The sequence below is a fragment of the Lolium perenne genome, chromosome 4, assembly GCF_019359855.2.
Source record: "Lolium perenne isolate Kyuss_39 chromosome 4, Kyuss_2.0, whole genome shotgun sequence".
NCBI lineage: Eukaryota > Viridiplantae > Streptophyta > Magnoliopsida > Poales > Poaceae > Lolium > Lolium perenne.
Window position 1 is genome coordinate 89708747 of NC_067247.2, and position 21662 is coordinate 89730408.

Genomic DNA, 21662 nt, shown 5'->3' on the forward strand with positions numbered 1-21662 from the left:
CACTCTTTTCCTTACCAGGGTACCTAAGGGGACTGGAAGGTTTTTAATGAGGCGGCTTGCTGTTTGCTTAATTTCCACAAAAATTCTAGTACCAAACAAGGTGTCAACAATTTCTGAGAACAGAAATAAATCGAAACCCGCGGAACCGATCGGGTTAAACCGACTCCCGTTGAGATAAATTTCCCTGGAACTTGTCGGTCGGGTTTAGGATCCAACCGCCACGAGCACCCGCTCGACCCGTCCCCTTGGTCGTGACTTCCGAGCCGCGCCTCTCGCCTCGGCTCGCTCTGTCGTCGCCGCCAACACCCGCCCAGCCCCCGTCCGCCTCATCCCCTTCTCCCGTGTAGCCGTCCCCGTCCGCCTCGTCTCCACTCCCCGCCACCCTGTCCAAATCCGGCGGTCCACCCCGACTGCGGCCATCCCGTTCCCGTCGTCCCCCTCCGCCCTGCCCTCTGCTCCGACAGTCCGCCCCGACTGCGGCCATCCCGTCGCCTCCCTCCGCCCTGCCCTCTGCTCCGACAGTCCGACTCCACCCGTGGTCCGCCACGACTCCAGCCTGCTCGTCCCGTGGGCTCGCTCACCAACTCGCCTACGGCTCCCGATTCGCACGCGCGCGCGAGATCGTCTCACCCTCCCTGTCCGCAAGCGCAAGGTAACTTTTAATCAATTACTGCGACGCTTTGCTACGGAGTCTTCTGTGCCGTTAATTGTATAAGTGTGTATGGCGTTAATCGGAGAAGTTATGCTTCGTATGAATCGAAGATGTTCGCGGCGGTATTTGTATTCACGGTGAGCAATCCGTGTTTGTGCGTAGCGGGTCATTATTCCGTGATGTATTGTACGGTATGATAGTGAGAATTTGGTAGTTATACCATGGCAGCATGGTTTTCGGGTTGCCGTCTAATCGCCAGCTACTCATCTAGCCCGTGCAGGGAGGGTGGCTACCTGCAGCAGCTCAACTCGTCGAGTAAGTCGCGCCACTCAAAGTGTTAGTCTCTGACTAGGGAGCGATTAGGATCGCTTGGCCTCTGCGGGGTTGCGGTGGGGCTGGGGGGATATTTAGTTCTGTAGTGCTGGTTTGGTGCTGGTTTGTAGTTTCTATCAGGAATATTGTAGAAACATGCCTAGGCTTAGTCTTCCATGGGAAAAAGCCATAAGCTGGCGCGCACCGTGTCTGCAGTTGAATCTTCATGTGGTTGTAGTCGTGCTGCTGAATTCCTGCTCTATATTCGCAAGGTGCATATAAATTTTGTTTTTCTCCACCTATGCGTTGGCCCCATTTGGAATCCCACGGAATTCTGGGCAAATTGTTCTGTTTCGTGCATAATTCATGCATTCACAGCCGGCCTGTGTATGGTATAAATATTAAAAATTCTACCGCAATAAGAAGTAACTCGAGGAATGGGCATATCTAGCAGCAATAAATGCCCGTGAGTTGGTTAGACAGCTTGAACCTGAGATGATTATAGTACTCCTGGTTTGTTCTAAAGATCTAGTGAGGCATGGCATTATGGTGGTTTCCTTGTTCGTGCTTAACTGCAGTGTGTCATGCTTCTCTTACAGGATACACCAAAAAATATCTACGCCCCAAAATTTGAAAGATCAGATAGAGAAATGGACCGTGGGCGTTATGGTCCACATCATGGATGGGAGAACAACAGTGTAATTGCAGCCTTTCCTTTATTACCTACCAAGGGTGCTGAAGATAGCAGATCTATTGGCAATGTGATTGGCTTCCGTGTAACAAGCGTTATGTTGTAAACAAATTCAAGAAGCGGACGTTGCTTAAATGGAATGGATTTACCTGCCTGTTCCATAGACTTTGTTGCTGACTCAACTTATTCTGTTGAATCTACAGGCACCTGATGGGTATGGTGTCATTAATGAGCCAGACTTCAGGTAAGCATATTGCTTCCTGTTAAAATGCTCGTATTCAGTTTTCACAATTAGTGCTGTATATTTTATTTCTATTTCTACACTTGACTATGCTACCTTCTATTCTTAAAGTAGCTGCAATATATGTCCATTTATGTTCGAACACATTTTCGCTTTAAAGTGCTTTGTCATATTACCATATTTCTCCTGCTAACTCAATTTGCAGGGCTGGTGGATCCTACAGTGGTAGGAGATATGTGGATGATGGATTTCCCAGCGACCGAAGGGGTGCATTTGGTCAAGATATACATGATAGGAATATGTATCCACCACCACCCTCTGGTGGCACGATGTGGTCTCAGCCTCGAAGAAATTTTGACGAGGAATTTGCAACTGCCAAAGATTACAGAAGGCATGCCTCTGATTTCTGCAGTGATGGAAAATATCATGAATTTGATTCCTGTAGGAGTTGAAAGACTATCGTGTTACTGAGAATGACTGTTAATCAGGTAGTTGTCGTGATTTTCGTGTTGATAGGAACAAAAGGATTGGAAGTAGAGACCGAGGGGAGTTCGGTGCTGAGTTTGAAGACCGCTACCAAAGCAGAGAAGACAGCTTTGAAAGAGATCATCAATACAGCCGTCGCAGCTGTGATTCAGACTATGAGAAGGGCAGGAGAGAGAGTAGCTGGAGAAGGCATGATTCGTTTGAGCATGAACGTGAAAGAAAGGGGTTAAGCCATGAAAGAGATGGTAGCCCATATGCTCTTCATAGCCGTTCTCGATCACGTGAGCGTGATAACCGATCAAGATCTCGGTCAAGGTCAAGGTCTCCGCGCGGCAAAAGTCATAGTCGGAGCCAAAGAGATGGCTTTTATGATGATAATCGCTTTGACAGAAGAAGAGAACAGGAGTGGGATGAAAGAAGGCATGATGATATAGTGGTGAGGACATACTTCTATTTTTTTTTGTCTGTTTTCAACATATAAAGCTAATTACGTTTGCATGAATACTTGCAGACACCATCTGCGACTGTTGTTCTTAAGGGTCTGTCCCAGAAGACCAATGAAGATGACCTATATCAGATTCTTGTACAAGTTCCTCGTCATAACTGTTAAACTGGTTGGAAGTGTATTGTCTCGTTCATTTTAATCATTTGGGTCTGGTCTCTTTTAGGCTGAGTGGGGCCCTCTTCGTAGTGTGCGTGTGATCAAGGAACGACCCTCTGGCGTGTCCAGGGGATTTGCTTTTATTGACTTCCCTACTGTGGTACTAACCATAAAGTGATCTGAGCTCTACATTACCGAGTAGAATGTCATTTGCTGTTATGCTCACGGAGATTAGTGTGCTCCCACAGGAAGCTGCCCGCAAAATGATGGAAAGTACTGGAGACAATGGCCTTCTAATTGATGGTAGGCAGATATTTTTCGAGTACAGGTATGTGTCCTCTTTATGACGTGTTGTAAATTATCTATCTGAAGAAATGTTAATTGATTGTAACTTCTGAGTTGGCCTATTGAGCATTCTTAAGTATTGTTAATACAATTGCTTTATAAGTGTAAGAATATCAAAGCTTGTATACTGGTAGAATCAATTAGTATGGACCCCATGTTTGTTTCTGTAGTCTGTAGTAATCCATTCTTGAGGAACCACTGATTTTCTTTTGTCCCGCAAGCATTGTATTAGTAATTCTTACTGGAGCTTGCCTTGATATGTCAAACTGTCAGATAGCTCAACCTCGTATTTTCGAGGCGGGACCTATCCACTACTTGGGAAGTAATAGAAGAGAGGATTCATCGTATCTAGCGGAAGTACCACTAGCAATGCTAGGCTCCGTGGAAAGGACATCGGCTCCTACGCATCCTACGCATTAAGCAAACCTACGATAAATGAAATACGAATTATTAGCGCTATTAGGGAGCTCTAACTGGTCATTAAAACAAACTCTGTCTGCTCTGGCATCTACTGAGGCAAATTGCATATGATGTCAGTGAAACCAAACAGGGCAATAACTTACGGTTTATCTGACGGCGTTACAGATTGACAACGCAGACTTGTGCTTCGTCATTTTTTCAAATGCTATTATTGTATGGTCTCAGTTTATATTGTATTTGCACATAATAACTATTGCACAAAGGGAATATGAGGAAATTGAATAGAAACATCAACTTTAACTTGTACAGAAATGACTTTGTCGAGTCGCTATAGTTTGACAACGCAGACTTGTTTCACTGCTTGTTCATTTTTTCAAATGCTATTATTGTATTGTCTCAGTTTATATTATAGTTGCACATAATAACTATAGCACAAAGGGAATATGAGGAAATTGAATAGAAACATCAACTTTAACTTGTACAGAAATGACTTTGTCGAGTCGCTATAGTCTCTCATTCAAATATCTTTGCTTATCATATACCGTACTCTTTTTTGTGCTCATAGTTATATTCCTTATCTATTGTTTGTACTCCTAACAATATCTGCCGACTGTCGTCACTGCAGTAGTAAGCCAACTGGTGGGGATTCTCTTGAACATGTTGCGAGGCCTGCATATGGGCGCAGGAGCATATCCGCACCATGTGACTGGATATGTACTATATGTGGCTGTATGAATTTTGCCCGCAGAATCTCCTGTTTTCAGGTATAATTTAGTCTCATTTAATTGAGTACTAATTATTTATCAGAAAGCTGCATTAGCACTCTTAATCTAGCTTGCTTCATTTTTTCCCATTCAATGGTGTGGTTTACACTTTCTTCCTTCCAAATGCAATGCACCTCCTCTTAGCATGAGTTTATTAGCTGAGTGCACCTTTTCTGGTTTTTCCATTTAATCTTCACATATCTCTTGCAAAACCTAGTCAAAATCAGTGTGCTGTAGCAGTTCCATGATCTGTTACTGTTTGAACCTGCTTCAAGAGTCCTGTATCAATGTGCTGATAATATCTCCATTTGAACTTTGAATGGCCAGTTTAGAATTTCCATGTGTTTTCACTCCTGGACAAATTACTAATTACATCACTTAGATGTTGGATGGATTTGCCTGGACTTGATATTGGAGTCCTGTTCATATCTATGTGGGAATTATCTAAATATCCAGTTCAATACTTCAATATGTATAATGGCAATGCTATGTTGTGTCCACTCCAAATGAAATTATCTTCTAAAGAAAGAAACACATTCAGTTGGACCATCCACTTGACAAATCGTGTCCACTCCAACTGAAATTATCTTCTAAAGAAATAAATAAATCCAGTTTGACCATCCAGTTGCCCAAATCTAAACAACATGTATATAACACACGCATTTGCTGCTGCTTGCATGCTTGAGGGTGATGTCATATGGGGTTATAAAAAAATAGAAGGCAAAATAGAGTTCGAGAAACTGGGAAAACATTGCCTTAAAAATGTGACTCCTTTTTTTTGCTCTGCTTTACTGGGTTCTGGTTTCTGAAAATCTGGGAATAGCACCAATGATGTCAAAATTGAAGCCAACTTTTAGTGAACTTTCAGATTTGAGAAAAACTCCTGTCCCATGCCGCCTTAATACGTCGTAAGAGGCTAAAGGCTGACAAATAGCAGCTGTTGGATAACTATTTCTCTACTTGAAGTTCTCTGTTTCTCTCGCTTTCCTTTTCTATCTAACTGCATGTCTACTTGCATTCTCATAGTGCAATGAGCCACGCACGGACGATGCTCCACCAGCTGATGCAGCATCTTCCACTCAACCATTTGGAAAACGGGGATCTGAATTAGGCAAGTTTATCCCTTGATTGTAGAATTATGTGGAATATGTAGTACATTGCCTTATCATGCTGCCATTTGCAGGTCCAACTCATGTTTTAGTTGTTCGTGGCCTGGAAGAAAATGCTGACGAGGAAATGCTTCGATATGAATTTGCTAAGCATGCACCAATAAAGGTGGACAAAAGCTAACTCTTGTGACAATTGTTTCCTTCCTACAGAGTTACATCTCAATTTGACTCAATTCTCTGCAGGATATCCGGCTTGTTCGTGACAAATTTACTCATGTGTCTAGAGGTTTCGCATTCGTCCATTTTCATTCGGTAAGTATACTGGATCGCTAAGATTAGGTTTTCTCTTATTTGAGTTGTTCACAGTGGCTATACACCATTTGTGTTAGGTCGAAGATGCTACGAAAGCCCTTGAAGCTACAAATGGAATTAGACACGAGAAGAATGGTCAGGTGCTACGTGTAGCCTATGCTAAAAGCACACATGGACCTGTATCGGGGTCTTCACAGTCAAGCAATCTTGCTGCAGCAGCCATCGAGGCTGCATCATTTGCCCAGCAGGTCTGTTACTGTAATGCAGTTTCTGTCACAATCGATGAGACAAAACCATACTACCCTGCAGCTAGATGTTTGTTCTATTCTGGTTAATTAAGAAACATTTAGCTGTTATTACATTTTGCAGACTCTAAATTTTGAAGAGTAATAATCTGACACATTCTAAATCTGTATCTATTATTTTCGAGCATAGTTTTTATTGATTGTACAGTCTCGTTATTTATTCCCTTATTTACCTTTATTATTATCAGTATGATGCTGTGGGCTGGGCTCCAAAAGAGTACAATGCTGAGGACAAACCAAACAGCAATACAGAATCTCAGAAAGATGATTCTACTCCACAGTCAGGATTTGTTTGGGACGAAAAATCGGGCTATTACTTTGATTCTTCTTCTGGATTCTATTATGATGGAAATACTGGTAAGTATGCAAATATGCCATTACTATCATAGTCTTAGGCCTTAAAATGCTATATGCAGCTGAACCAGTTCTGCTACACATCGTTCTCCCTCCGGCCCTAAGTACTTGTCACAGGTTCAATGAACCTAGACATATTTTAGCATACACTTTGACTAAATCTGCGACAAGTATTTAGAGATGGAGGGAGTATTGCTGTTGTAGTCTTACACCTCATAAATGCTTTGCAGCTGAACCAGTTCTGCTACTCATCGTTTGCTTTTGGACATGTGTTTCATTTATGACTAAATTTATTAAAATTTTCTTGTTTCAGGTCTTTACTATGACAGCAATGTTGGAGTTTGGTATTCGTATGATCAAAAAAGTCAACAGTATGTCCCGTGTAACGAAAGCAATAACAGTAAGACAACTGGGGACACGGTCAACGAAAGTGTGAAGATCCCAGAAAGTAACAGTGGTAAAAAGGTGGTGATTTCTGCACCTGCAGCTACAGTTAAACTAAGTGAGAAAACTTCATTGCCTGAGGCTGTTCAAGCTGCGGCCAATGCAGCGCTGGCTGCTGAAAAGAAAGAAAAAGAGAAAGCAAAGGAGATAAAGTTGGCTTCAAAAATTAGTCTCTTGGCCAATAAGAAGAAGATGAACAATGTCCTAGCAATGTGGAAGCAAAGAAATCAAGAAGGCCAGGCTGCAAATAGTGCCTTTGATGATAAGGAATCAACCAGGTCTGTTGCTGATAAATTGAACAGTTCAGCCAGTGGGGTTGGGTTCTCATTAAAACCCAAGCCTAAGTCTGATGCTGGAAATTCTAGGGATATGAATTTGGTTGCTGGATATAATTCTCTTGGACGAGGATCTGCTGGCTCTCAAGTACTGGATTCTGACATAAAGCCTAGACCTGTCAGTAATAGCCTAGGAACTACTATTATGGGTGTCATAAGAGGCTCTGGCAGAGGAGCAATCAAGTCAGATACCACATTTCATGTATCATCTGATGGTGGAAGCAATTATTCAACTAATATAAGCACCAGCACAAGTGAGATAATGACAAATGCTGAGATGCATACTACTTCTGCACCCTTCAAAACAGATTTATGCTCTCTAGGATCATATTCTTCGTCTGGAGTTTCTGGGAGTGCTAAACGCCGGTTTTCTGAGGCACCAGGACAATCCCAGTATAGAGATCGGGCTGCAGAGAGAAGAAGTCTATACGGATTATCTTCATCGCTTCCCAATGGTGATGGACTGGATACAAGTAAGAAATTTCTTTACTTCTGACCATGACTCGTACAATTCTTTTTTTTCCCTAGCCTCATTTCTGGGGCATCCTTGCTTTATTTTAGATTTTTGCAATCTCATTTATGAGTTCCACTTACAGTATATCCAGTTTTGTACTCCCTCTTTCAATGAGCGAGGCCTATATTTTTTTGGAAAAGTCAAGCTAAGTAAAATTTGACCAAACTTTTAGAAAGAACTATCAAGAACCACAATATTATATAGATATCATATGCAATTTTATTTCATGGTTTATCTAACACTGTTGATTTTGGATTGTACATATTAATATTTTTTCCTAAAAACTTAGTCAAACTTTACGTATTTTGACTTTTGGAAAAAAATATAAGCCTTATTCATTGGAACGAAGGTAGTATCAATTTATGCCCAACATAGTGTGAATGGGGATTTGGTTGCCCCTACTGATATGATCTGGAATTTGTGTTTCTTGATCCCTACACAACTATGCATTATAGGAATGTTTCCCTTCGTGCTTGTTAAGATCTGTATTAATTTTCTGGGAATTCCTTGTTAAGCTGGTGACTATCCGTCTCGAAAGGGTTCAAGTGAGATGGGATCCATGCCATTTCCTCCAGGGGTGGGTGAACGTTCTATTGGTGAAATTGAGAACACTGAAAATTATGAGGTGATCACTGCTGATAGAGCAATAGATGAAAACAATGTGGGCAACCGTATTCTGCGCAATATGGGCTGGCAAGAAGGACTGGTATGTTCACCTCAAACATATTTCTCAGTTTTTATCCTCTTTGGATGAATTAGCTGCAATTTTCTTCTCCTATTAGCATGAACTGCTGCCTGCATTCGATCACAAGTTCTTAGTACCTCTGTTACTGTTTCTATATATTTTTAGGACCATTCTGCTGCTGCTATTTAAAAACCACTTGCATATGACTTGTCATGCTAATTTCTTCAATGTTCGTTTTGGTTTCTTTGATGATTGTCTGTTTGACTTTCTGTGGGATGTTACTTGTCATTTTGGGGTTTTTACTCTTTTGGATTCATCTTATTTCATTTACATCTTTTGTTTGTTAGCAATGAAGAATTAGAAAATTTGCTTGAAAAACTTTTAAGTGGACATAAACTGTCAGGTCTAGAAAGTTTATCTGACTGCAGATGGATCAGTTTGCCAATATTTCCTACAGAATGGGAACTGCGTGACCTGTACATTCGTTCTGATGTGAGTATGTATTGGTATTTTTTCCCCTTGCAACTACTTTGCAAATACCCAGGGTCTTGGAAAGAACGGTAGTGGCATCAAGGAGCCGGTGCAGGCTAAGTCTGGTGACGTGAGGGCTGGGCTTGGTAGTCAGCAGAAGAAAGCAGCTGATCCATCTCTCGAGGCTCAAGCTGGCGATAGTTATAAAACCATAATCCAGAAGAAGGCCATTGCAAGATTCAGGGAGATGTCTTAATTGTTTTTGTCTTGTAATTTTAGTTGGGCTACTCGTTCTATTTTGTGCATAAATCTAGCTAGTGTGTGCAAGACTTTGAAACTTCTCTGTGTGTTGCACCTGCAGTTTTACTTTCATTGTTTGAGCAAAATTTAAGCACCGAGTGTTTTTTCTGGTTTGACCACAGAGATTCTGAAGCTTGTGATCTTCGATGGTAAATCGCTCTTTGCAGTTAGTAACTATCCATCAGGAATTGTACGCTATAGTGTCTGTTCTCACCTACTCAAATTCAACGGTTTGATGACTATGGAGTTGAAACTGTTATGGACATTTTTTTTACTTCCCTGGAAGTTGACGTTTGCCCGTGTGAAGAAGGAAAATCTGACCGTGTTTTTTTCTTCTGTTTTTCAAAAAATATTTTATCTTCTATTTTTTCCAAACCATACCTGACCAAATGTAGACTGCAAACCTTTTTAAAATTTACATGTCCATAACTATTTTACAATACAAGTAGTACGATTTTGTTTCACATACTCACTCCGTCCATAAAAAGATAATGGAGATTTAGCTAAAGTTGGATGTATCTATACATTAAGCATCTAGATACATCTAATTTAGACAAACTTGCAATATTATTTTTATGGCAGAGGTAGTATTTTAACTTAATAGTTTTGCAATAATTATTAATTATTGAATGAGATACTTTTAAATACGATCAAAGATTTTAATTTCCTGATTACACGCAACAACTTTCTGGAGAACCCTTGAATAAGACCGGGAGCGTATATTTAAGGAAGGTCAGTTGCCACTTCATGCCAACACGTCACTCGCGTTCGCCTCTGGCTATGCATATTTAAGGGAGTGCGTTCCCGTCCCGGTGTGCCTCCTTCGTGTGCATAGCCTTCTCTTCTCAGTTCAAGCCGCATGTTGTTCGTTTTGTTTTTATGTTTCTTCCTCCAGCATCTTCTGTACCTAATATGGTGATAAAACACTGCATTTCATCGCTTGGAATGAGCGGTTTCAGGAAAACCTTTGCAACAGAATGAATCGAGCAATCGTGCACACCTACGCCTCCTAGCATGGCTTATCGAAGTTCGCCAAACCTCGTAAAGCTTAGTGCCTCGAGCTTGTAGTTATGCAGAGACCGGGTGTATTATAGCTAGCAAATCGTGAGCAAGGACGTTCAATTCATGCCTAAACCAACGAGTTGGCAAGCTCCAGCTATCCATGTATGATCATTTTCTTTTTTTAGAACACAGTACAACGCAGACGCTCACAAACACGCACGTACAAACACCCACACGTACATCCTACCCCTATGAGCACCTCCGAGGGACTGAGCCGGTATATCTTGAGGTTGACGAAGTCACCACTGGCGCCTCGCTGTTGACGGGCACGTCACCTACCATTGAAAGTATAGCGCCGGTTAAATCCTGGAATAAATCCAGGTAAATGCAAATACCCATGCCAAGTCCAGGTAAATGCAAACGGCTGGTTCCATCACAAGGAAACTAACCATCACGAGCCCGCGATTCTACAATGGTGTGGGTGTTCCGGGCTTATCCAACGGCAGTGAGACTGTTATGATTCGTGCCAGAATACTTTTCATTTAGAATATGTACATTGTACATATCCACTCTATCTAGGCAGCCGAATTGGACATGTACACCTTCAAACTGTCCCCGATTCTCTCTTTTCCTCTGCTCGATCTCTCCTGTGAAGACGCCGCCACCCTCCACCATGCCCTCAGATCCGTGCTCCGCCGTCACCATGGACGAAAAGTAAGCACTCAGCTCTCTCGGATCCAATGAGCACGAGCAGCGACATCCTCCAGCCCGGCCACCTCTCCCTCCCCATCTCTTGGATTTCTTCCTCATTTCCATGGATATGGATGCCTGGAGGTTGTTGTTTCATTTTCGTTTTCATTGGTGGATTATTGATATTTTTCCGTTTCATTTTGTGAATGGGGAAACCTGGAAAGGGATTCAGATTGGTTTCTTGATGGGAAATGGAATCTATATTTTGTCCATGACCTACTGAAACTGGAAGTCGCTGGCTGCATCAGAATCGAATCTGAACATGCTCAACCGGTTCAAGAAATCAGATTCTTTTTGAATGAATGCAATGCTCCAGTTCATGTACGGTCTCAAATTTACTTCAAGGGGTACAAGAATCGGATCTTTGTGAAATCATTCGTCGAATTCCTCTTTCCTTGAGCAATGCTCCAGTTCACGTACTGATAAAGGAGAAGCACGGGAGGACTGGCTTATTGGAATATGATGTAAGGAGGGGTGCTTTTGAGAATATTCCAAACTGACAGCACAGATCTTATAGTAAAAGTGTGGACGCGCAGAATAAACCCGGGACGCCCACATATATGTAGACCATGATTTTCGCTAACCATCAGAGCCAAGCTCTGTTTGCTATGCATGATCACTTTCATTAAGGTACACGCATCATTCTTGTGGAGATGCACGAGTCTAGCACAGCACATCGCGACGCTAATCTGTTCAATCTCCTCTCTTGCACGAGGCGTTCTCCCTGATGGTCTGAACTCGCCGGAAAAACGTGGCGATCCAAAGCCGTACCCATAGCCGGAACCTGGAGCACCAGCTTCTCCTGATCCTCCCCATCACCACCTGCTGATCGAGGACACCAACACACAAAGTTATTGGAGGAGCACGAATCCAGACATACATTGTCGCGCGAACGCATCAAAAGAAATGTTCTGCGCATCTGTCGCGCTCACTTTGCGATCGCCGTCGTCGCTGCCGGCGCCGGGATCTGCCCGCTTCCATTCGCCCCACCCCAGCGCCCGCGGCACCGACGCCGATCGCTGCCCGCCGCCGCGCCGCCGCAGGTGCTGCGCGTACGCGAGCAGCATCGCCCGGCGGTTGTAGCCGCCGCCCACGGCCGCGCGCGTGGGCCCGCTCGCCTTGGCTCGAGCGGCCGTTGACGACGTCGCGCCGTGGCTGCCATGACGGCGGCGCGGCAGCTCCTCGTACGTGGTCACGACCACCTTCTTGGCGGCATCCATGGGCGTCTTCGCCTGCGTCGGCGTCGGCATTGACCTAAGGCGCCTGGAGACCGGACCGCGTATGGTCGGGCGGACAGGGTCAATATAAGGGGCGATCAAGCGAGAGCCTCGGCCGCTACCCCGATCGCGCATGCAGATGCAGATCCGCGACTGTAATTAGCAGGCGGCGCGGCCAGGCCAAGCCATGCAGGAGCAGAAGTTCAGAACAAGTTCAGCTCGGTCGTCGGTCTCAAGTCTCAACACACATGAACGACTGAAAGAGGCTGCTATAGCTGTTCTTAACATATGACAGGGACGTGCAAGGCAACTACTACAGTGAGGAGAAAGACCGGTTTTATGGAATGCATTGACTAGTGTTGAGAAAAATACACCACTAATATAGTATCTCGTCAACGTTCTTTGGTACCTTCCTTTTTGTGCGAATAAATCACTTCCTTATGTGACGCTAATCTGAAAGGAAGCTACTTACTTAGTTATTTATCTCCACGAAGAAACGAGTAGGATCGAAAAGGACTGAAGAGTAAACATTCTTGTACTAGTATATGGACAAGTGTAAAGAAAACCATTCTTGTAGTACACACTTGGGAGAGATCATGACATTGCTTCAAACTCTCACCTAAAAGCTAGCACGGTCCAAAACAAAGATTGCCGGTCAAGTTTTCGTCAAAATGAACCAGGACTACCTCAATTTGTTATGGAGGTAAACCAAGTAGAAGCTACTTATTTATCTCCACGAAGAAACCAGAAGGATCGAGAAGGACTAAAGAGTAACATTCTCGTAGTGTATACTAGTATACATGTAAAGAAAAACTATTCTTGTAGTACACACTTGGGAGAGGTTAGGACATTGCTTCAAACTCTCACCTAAAAGCTAGCACGGTCCAAAACAAAGATTGCCGGTCAAGTTTTCGTCAAAATGGACCAGGACTACTTCAATTTTGTCATCGAGGCAACCCAAGTTGAAGCAATATAGTACATGATTCATCAAAGAAAAAGCCACAACAAATCCAGGGGCCTTCTTGGCTTACTGCGTAGCCGCCAGCAGCGTCATCAGAAACAGATCCGACCGTTTCAGGAAAGAAAAAGAAGAAAAGGACGGACCGTCACGGCCGTATGCGCGCATGACGGTGAACGCTTCCACGTCGATGCCGTCGTCCACACCTGGCGCTGGAGTGCTGGACGCTTCCACGAGTGTGAACGCACGCGCGCTGGCACGCACATACGTCGCCGTCGAGCTGGAGCACATGAGATACGCACGCATATACTACCAACACCGCCGGAGAAAGCTCAGTGGATCTGTTCCGGCGCAAAAGGGAGCGAGAGGCCAGCGATAAAGCTAATTAAGCCAGCTAATAGACTGAGTTAAGTTACCTTAACCAGATCACTGAAATGGAGCTGGTCTGTTGCAAGCTTGCACTGATATTCCTACTCAAATGCAAGTAGATCACTGTTAGTTACCCTCTAACCTCTTTAGTTTAAATATAAACTAAAAATGGCACTCCCTTCTATCAAAATTAATCGACTTCACTTTATGGTGTACGAATGTATCTAGTCAACAACATCATCTAGGTACATCCGTATCTAGACGAAGTGAAGTCAAGTAATTTAAATCGGAGGGATAGAATGTATCTTAATATTAATCTACTTGCATTTTTTACTACGCCGGTCATTTCGCAGGTTTGGCAATGACAAGCGATAAGATAATCTCTACGGTGAAGTGATGCTAAAACTGATACATCGCATTGTGATTGATGCTTCTCAGTGCCTAGGGGCAATCCAAGACTGTCAATCTTGTTGGCTCCTTCCGCAGGTGTTTTTTAGACTCTTCAAGGTGTTCTTAGCGTGCTATCTGCTGTTTTGTCGATGTGTTGTATGCTGTTCTTCAACACCTATGTACTGATCGTAAAGGCTTTATTAATTTAAAGCTAGACACTTTGTGCCTCCTATATAAAAAAATACATCGCATTGGGCGAAAAAGGGTTCTCCAACAGGTGATGCAGGCCTATATGGTGAATTGGTGATATAATTTTGGGGCAGGTGCTGATGTAAAACAAATCCACTGCGTACGCGTCTTCTTCGTGCAGTCATCATCGTCGATTCCTTGCGTACCCGCCACCGCCCCACCAAAGAGCCACGGGATCCGCTACCGCCGAGGCGAGACACGTTTTTTCCTGCAGATTTGTGCTGAATCGCAACCAAATCAAGTTGCGCCGCGTCAAGGTGCCACCGTGGGCGGAGATGAACTTCCTCGATGCGGAGAGCCTCATGGAGGCGCAATTCCTCTCGCCTGGAGGTGCGGACCGTCACCGAAATGCCACACGGTCGTGCTCACAAGTCTGACATAGAGGCCATGGGGTTGCTGCACCGTGATCACCCAGAGCCCGTGCAACTCGAGGTGTAGCACTATACAACAAGAGAAGCCGCGAAGAGGAAGGCCAATGCGGAGTCAGAGGTTAGCCCCTACACCGCCGCCGTATCGCCGAACTCCTCCTCCGAGTTGGAGTTGGATTACTGAAATGCCCTCGACGCATCCTCCTCCGGCGACTAGGGTGATCTCTAGATAGGTGGCTGTCAAAGTATTAGGTTACAATCGAACCAAGAAGTGTCGAAATTTAGGTTTTATCGTATCATCGAGTTTGAATGTATAGAGCCGCTGAAATAAATTAGAACTGTTGAAATATTGGGCCTACACTTAGTGGCCCATACTAGATTTCAGATTTCCCTATAAATCTCAAAGCCCACACATAGTGGAAGCCTTGTGAGTTTGAGCCCAAGTTGGTGGCAGCTCACTAGGGAGTGGCAAGAGGTGGGAAGTTTAGTCCCACATGGAAAGTTGGGAGGAAGTTAGACCACCTTATAAGGTGGGTTGTTCCACCACTAGTAAGTGAGTGAGAATAGGAGTGCTACTCGCTCGCTCGACTCGACTCGACTCGACTCGACTCGACACGTCACGTCACGTCACGTCACGACGCGCACGCCGCGCTCGTGGTGAGTGGATTGAGCCTCGAGCCGAGACTTTCCTTACTTTTTGCAGCTCAGGAAAACGAACAGAGTCCTAGACGGACGCGTCGCAGTTAGTTGGTTCGGGTCGCTCCCGGATCGTGGGCTATCTGTAACCGACTCGAAACGTTCGTGCGACGTGGGCGTGGCCCACGTTGCCTAGGGTTTCCCGAGCCTATATAATCTCTTGCCCGGCTACCGCAGAAATATACTGAATACACGAGTTAGGGTTTTCACCTCTCTTTGCTTGCGCCGCCATCGTAGCCTACTCCATCCCGCTCGCCGACGTGCATCGGCGAACGGGAGAGCAGGTCTCCAGAACCACTCGTCCTTGCGATCCTGTACGGGAGAGGGCGAATTAGGTTTTTGGGAAGCGCTCTGCGCGACTGCTCAAGCTCTTCATCACGGGTCGCCTTCCGTCCAAGTCGGGCGGTGCTGCCTACCGTCGTCTTCAACGCCGTCTACTTCCACCCGTCGTCCCCGTCGTCAACAACATTGTCATCAACAACGTTACTGCCGCAACATCATCTGCTACACCTCCACCGCCACCTCCACCAGATCGGTACGTGCAACATATCTCGATCTGCTTAGCGATGGATGCTGTACCGTTTGCGCTACTGCTACTCATGTTGATTAATGCATCTAGTATGTTTGAGTTTCACATGTTACTAGTTGCTGCCATCATGTTTTATATTCTGGAATTAATCATGGAAATTATGCCTAATTATCCAACAATCCAAAAACCTAATTGTAGGCAATTTCCTGAGTTAACAATGGCTGGTTTTGCTGATGCACTGAGGCCGGATAAGTTTACCGGTGTGCACTTTAAGAGGTGGCAGTATAAGGCCATGCTCTGGCTTACTCATCTGAAAGTGTTCGAAGTTACTGATGGTTTACCTGAAGGAACTATATCTGACCAAGATCAGAACAAGTTCAAGGAAAACAATAATCTCTTCGTCGGATGCGTTCTAAGTATTCTTGCTGATCGTCTGTGTGATGTGTACATTGATACGTCTCCGACGTATCGATAATTTCTTATGTTCCATGCCACATTATTGATGTTATCTACATGTTTTATGCACACTTTATGTCATATTCGTGCATTTTCTGGAACTAACCTATTAACAAGATGCCGAAGTGCCGATTCTTGTTTCTGCTTGTTTTTGGTTTCAGAAATCCTAGTAAGGAAATATTCTCGGAATTGGACGAAATCAAAGCCCGAGGGCCTATTTTTCCACGAAGCTTCCGTAAGTCCGAAGACGAGACGAAGAGGGCCACGGGGTGGCCAAACCCTAGGGCGGCGCGGCCCCACCCCCGGCCGCGCCGGCCTATGGTGTGGGCCCCCGTGCCGCCTCTTGACTTGCCCTTCCGCCTACTTAAAGCCTCCGTGACGAAACCCCCAATCGAGAGCCACGATACGGAAAACCTTCCGGAGACGCCGCCAACGCCGATCCCATCTCGGGGGATCCAGAGATCGCCTCCCGCACCTGCCGAGAGGGGAATCATCTCCCGGAGGACTCTACGCCGCCATGGTCGCCTCCGGTGTGATGTGTGAGTAGTCTACCCCTGGACTATGGGTCCATAGCAGTAGCTAGATGGTTGTCTTCTCCCCATTGTGCTATCATTGTCGGATCTTGTGAGCTGCCTAACATGATCAAGATCATCTATCTGTAATTCTATATGTTGCGTTTGTTGGGATCCGATGAATAGAGAATACTTGTTATGTTGATTATCAAAGTTATATCTACGTGTTGTTTATGATCTTGCATGCTTTCCGTTACTAGTAGATGCTCTGGCCAAGTAGATGATTGTAACTCCAAGAGGGAGTACTTATGCTCGATAGTGGGTTCATGCCTGCATTGACACAGGGACGATGTGAGAAAGTTCTAAGGTTGTGTTGTGCTGTTGCCACTAGGGATAAAACATTGATGCTATGTCTAAGGATGTAGTTGTTGATTACATTACGCACCATACTTAATGCAATTGTCTGTTGCTTTGCAACTTAATACTGGAAGGGGTAAGGATGATAACCTGAAGGTGGACTTTTTAGGCATAGATGCAGTTGGATGGCGGTCTATGTACTTTGTCGTAATGCCCAATTAAATCTCACTATACTCATCATGATATGTATGTGCATTGTCATGCTCTCTTTATTTGTCAATTGCCCAACTGTAATTTGTTCACCCAACATGCTGTTTGTCTTATGGGAGAGACACCTCTAGTGAACTGTGGACCCCGGTCCAATTCTCTTTACTGAAATACAATCTACTGCAATACTTGTTCTACTGTTTTCTGCAAACAATCATCTTCCACACAATACGGTTAATCCTTTGTTACAGCAAGCCGGTGAGATTGATAACCTCACTGTTTCGTTGGGGCAAAGTACTTTGGTTGTGTTGTGCAGGTTCCACGTTGGCGCCGGAATCCCTGGTGTTGCGCCGCACTACATCCCGCCGCCATCAACCTTCAACGTGCTTCTTGACTCCTACTGGTTCGATAAACCTTGGTTTCTTACTGAGGGAAACTTGTTGCTGTACGCATCACACCTTCCACTTGGGGTTCCCAACGAGCGTGTGCTTTACGCGTCATCAAGCTAAATTTCTGGCGCCGTTGCCGGGGAACTGAAGAAAAGTTACATCACAGGGATCTCTAACTCCCACGTCAACTTTGCGCCAGCAATAAATTTCTGGCGCCGTTGCCGGGGAGATCAAGACACGCTGCAAGGGGAGTCTCCACTTCTCAATCTCTTTACTTTGTTTTTGTCTTGCTTAGTTTTATTTACTACTTTGTTTGCTGCACTAAATCAAAATACAAAAAAATTAGTTGCTAGTTTTACTTTACTTGCTATCTTGTTCACTATATCAAAAACACAAAAAAATTAGTTTACTTGCATTTACTTTATCTAGTTTGCTTTATTTACTGTTGCTAAAATGGCCAACGCTGAAAATACTAAGTTGTGTGACTTCACAACCACAAATAATAATGATTTCTTATGCACACCTATTGCTCCACCTGCTACTACAGCAGAATTCTTTGAAATTAAACCTGCTTTACTGAACCTTGTTATGCGAGAGCAATTTTCTGGTGTTAGTTCTGATGATGCTGCTGCCCATCTTAATAATTTTGTTGAACTATGTGAAATGCAAAAATATAAAGATGTAGATGGTGATATTATTAAAATAAAATTGTTCCCTTTCTCATTAAGAGGAAGAGCTAAAGATTGGTTGCTATCTCTGCCTAAGAATAGTATTGATTCATGGACTAAATGCAAGGATGCTTTTATTGGTAGATATTATCCCCCTGCTAAAATTATATCTTTGAGGAGTAGCATAATGAATTTTAAATAATTAGATACTGAACATGTTGCTCAAGCTTGGGAAAGAATGAAATCTCTGGTTAAAAATTGCCCAACCCATGGACTGACTACTTGGATGATCATCCAAACCTTCTATGCAGGACTAAATTTTTCTTCACGGAATTTATTGGATTCAGCTGCTGGAGGTACCTTTATGTCCATCACTCTTGGTGAAGCAACAAAGCTTCTTGATAATATGATGATCAACTACTCTGAATGGCACACGGAAAGAGCTCCACAAGGTAAGAAGGTAAATTCTGTCGAAGAAACCTCTTCCTTGAGTGATAAGATTGATGCTATTATGTCTATGCTTGTGAATGATAGGACTAATATTGATCCTAATAATGTTCCGTTAGCTTCATTGGTTGCACAAGAAGAACATGTTGATGTAAACTTCATTAAAAATAATAATTTCAACAACAATGCTTACCGGAACAATTCTAGTAACAACTATAGGCCATATCCTTATAATAGTGGCAACGGCTATGCTAATTCTTATGGGAATTCTTACAACAATAATAGGAGTTCACCCCCTGGACTTGAAGCCATGCTTAAAGAATTTATTAGTACACAAACTGCTTGTAACAAATCTGTTGAAGAAAAGCTTGGGAAAATTGATATACTTGCTTCTAAAGTCGATAGTCTTCTTCTTTGATGTTGATCTTTTGAAATCAAAAGTTTTGCCTAATGATAATCATCATAATAAAATTGTTACTACAGCAAATGCCATTCAAGTTAGAATTAATGAGAATATAAGATTAATGGCTGAACTGCGTGCTAGGTGGGATAGAGAAGAAAATGAAAAACTAGCTAAAGAGAAGAATGTAGCTAAAGTTTGGACTATTACCACCACTAGTAATGCTAATGCTACACATGTTGCTGCACCTCCTACTACTAATAATAAAAGAATTGGTGTTAGCAATGTTTCCACTTCTAATGCAAAGCGCGAAAATGCACTGAAACTGCTAAAGCTCATTAAATCGCCTGTGATAAAGCTGCTGAAATTTTTTCCAACATTGGGGATGATGATCCCATTGCTTTAGATTATAATGGTTTGAATTTTGATGATTGCCACATCTCTGAAGTTATAAAGTTCTTGCAAAAACTTGCTAAAAGTCCTAATGCTAGTGCTATAAATTTGGCTTTCACACATCATATTACAAATGCTCTCATAAAAGCTAGAGAAGAGAAACTAGAGCGTGAAGCCTCTATTCCTAAAAAGCTAGAGGATGGTTGGGAGCCCATCATTAAGATGAAGGTTAAAGATTTTGATTGTAATGCTTTATGTGATCTTGGTGCAAGTATTTCTGTTATGCCTAAGAAAATTTATAATATGCTTGACTTGCCACCGCTGAAAAATTGTTATTTGGATGTTAATCTTGCTGATCATTCTACAAAGAAACCTTTGGGTAAGGTTGATAATGTTCGCATTACCGTTAACAATAACCTTGTTCCCGTTGATTTTGTTGTCTTGGATATTGAATGCAATGCATCTTGTCCCATTATATTGGGAAGACCTTTTCTTCGAACTGTTGGTGCTATCATTGATATGAAGGAAGGTAATATAAAATATCAATTTCCTCTCAAGAAAAGTATGGAACACTTCCCTAGAAAGAGAATGAAGTTACCTTTTGATTCTATTATGAGAACAAATTATGATGTTGATACTTCGTCTCTTGATAATACTTGATACATACTTTCTGCGCCTAGCTGAAAGGCGTTAAAGAAAAGCGCTTATGGGAGACAACCCATGTTTTTACCTACAGTAATTTGTTTTTATTTTGTGTCTTAGAAGTTTTTTACTACTGTAGCAACCTCTCCTTATCTTATTTTTGTGTTTTGTTGTGCCAAGTAAAGCCGTTGATAGAAAAGTAAGTACTAGATTTGGATTACTGCGCAGTTCCAGATTTCATTGCTGTCACGAATCTGGGTCCACCTCCCTGTAGGTAGCTCAGAAAATTAAGCCAATTTACATGCATGATCCTCAGATATGTACGCAACTTTCATTAAATTTGAGCATTTTCATCTGAGCAAGTCTGGTGCCATTTTAAAATTCGTCAATACGAACTGTTCTGTTTTGACAGATTCTGCCTTTTATTTCGCATTGCCTCTTTTGCTATGTTGGATGAATTTCTTTGATCCACTAATGTCCAGTAGCATTATGCAATGTCCAGAAGTGTTAAGAATGATTGTGTCACCTCTGAATATGTTAATTTTTATTGTGCACTAACCCTCTAATGAGTTGTTTCGAGTTTGGTGTGGAGGAAGTTTTCAAGGATCAAGAGAGGAGTATGATGCAACATGATCAAGGAGAGTGAAAGCTCTAAGCTTGGGGATGCCCCGGTGGTTCACCCCTGCATATATTAAGAAGACTCAAGCGTCTAAGCTTGGGGATGCCCAAGGCATCCCCTTCTTCATCGACAACATTATCAGGTTCCTCCCCTGAAACTATATTTTTATTCCATCACATCTTATGTGCTTTTTCTTGGAGCGTCGGTTTGTTTTTGTTTTTTGTTTTGTTTGAATAAAATGGATCCTAGCATTCACTTTATGGGAGAGAGACACGCTCCGCTGTAGCATATGGACAAGTATGTCCTTGGTTTCTACTCATAGTATTCATGGCGAAGTTTCTCCTTCGTTAAATTGTTATATGGTTGGAATTGGAAAATGATACATGTAGTAATTGCTATAAATGTCTTGGGTAATGTGATACTTGGCAATTGTTGTGCTCATGATTAAGCTCTTGCATCATATGCTTTGCACCCATTAATGAAGAAATACATAGAGCATGCTAAAATTTGGTTTGCATATTTGGTTTCTCTAAGGTCTAGATAATTTCTAGTATTGAGTTTGAACAACAAGGAAGACGGTGTAGAGTCTTATAATGTTTTCAATATGTCTTTTATGTGAGTTTTGCTGCACCGGTTCATCCTTGTGTTTGTTTCAAATAAGCCTTGCTAGCCTAAACCTTGTATCGAGAGGGAATACTTCTCA

The 21662-nt window shown here is 43.0% G+C and overlaps 1 protein-coding gene across 5 annotated transcripts; it reads left to right on the plus strand.

The window, feature by feature from the left end:
* The first annotated feature begins 245 nt into the window (after positions 1–245).
* LOC127293252 (SUPPRESSOR OF ABI3-5) lies at positions 246–9455 on the plus strand. 5 transcript variants are annotated; one of them, XM_051322836.2, is made up of 17 exons: positions 246–652; positions 1564–1662; positions 1859–1899; positions 2102–2287; positions 2413–2818; positions 2894–2965; positions 3051–3143; positions 3232–3311; positions 4374–4512; positions 5539–5623; positions 5696–5787; positions 5865–5933; positions 6011–6181; positions 6427–6595; positions 6906–7844; positions 8401–8591; positions 9115–9455. In XM_051322836.2, exons 2-17 carry the CDS (start codon positions 1615–1617, stop codon positions 9295–9297), a joined length of 2964 nt encoding a protein of 987 aa, XP_051178796.1. In that variant the 5' UTR covers positions 246–652; positions 1564–1614; the 3' UTR covers positions 9298–9455. The 5 variants fall into 5 exon arrangements, with proteins under 5 accessions (XP_051178796.1, XP_071674790.1, XP_051178799.1 ...); XM_051322837.2 differs by lacking the exon at positions 246–652 and adding an exon at positions 948–967; XM_071818688.1 differs by lacking the exon at positions 246–652 and adding an exon at positions 948–967 and having other exon boundaries at positions 4377–4512.
* Positions 9456–21662: the final 12207 nt, after the last annotated feature.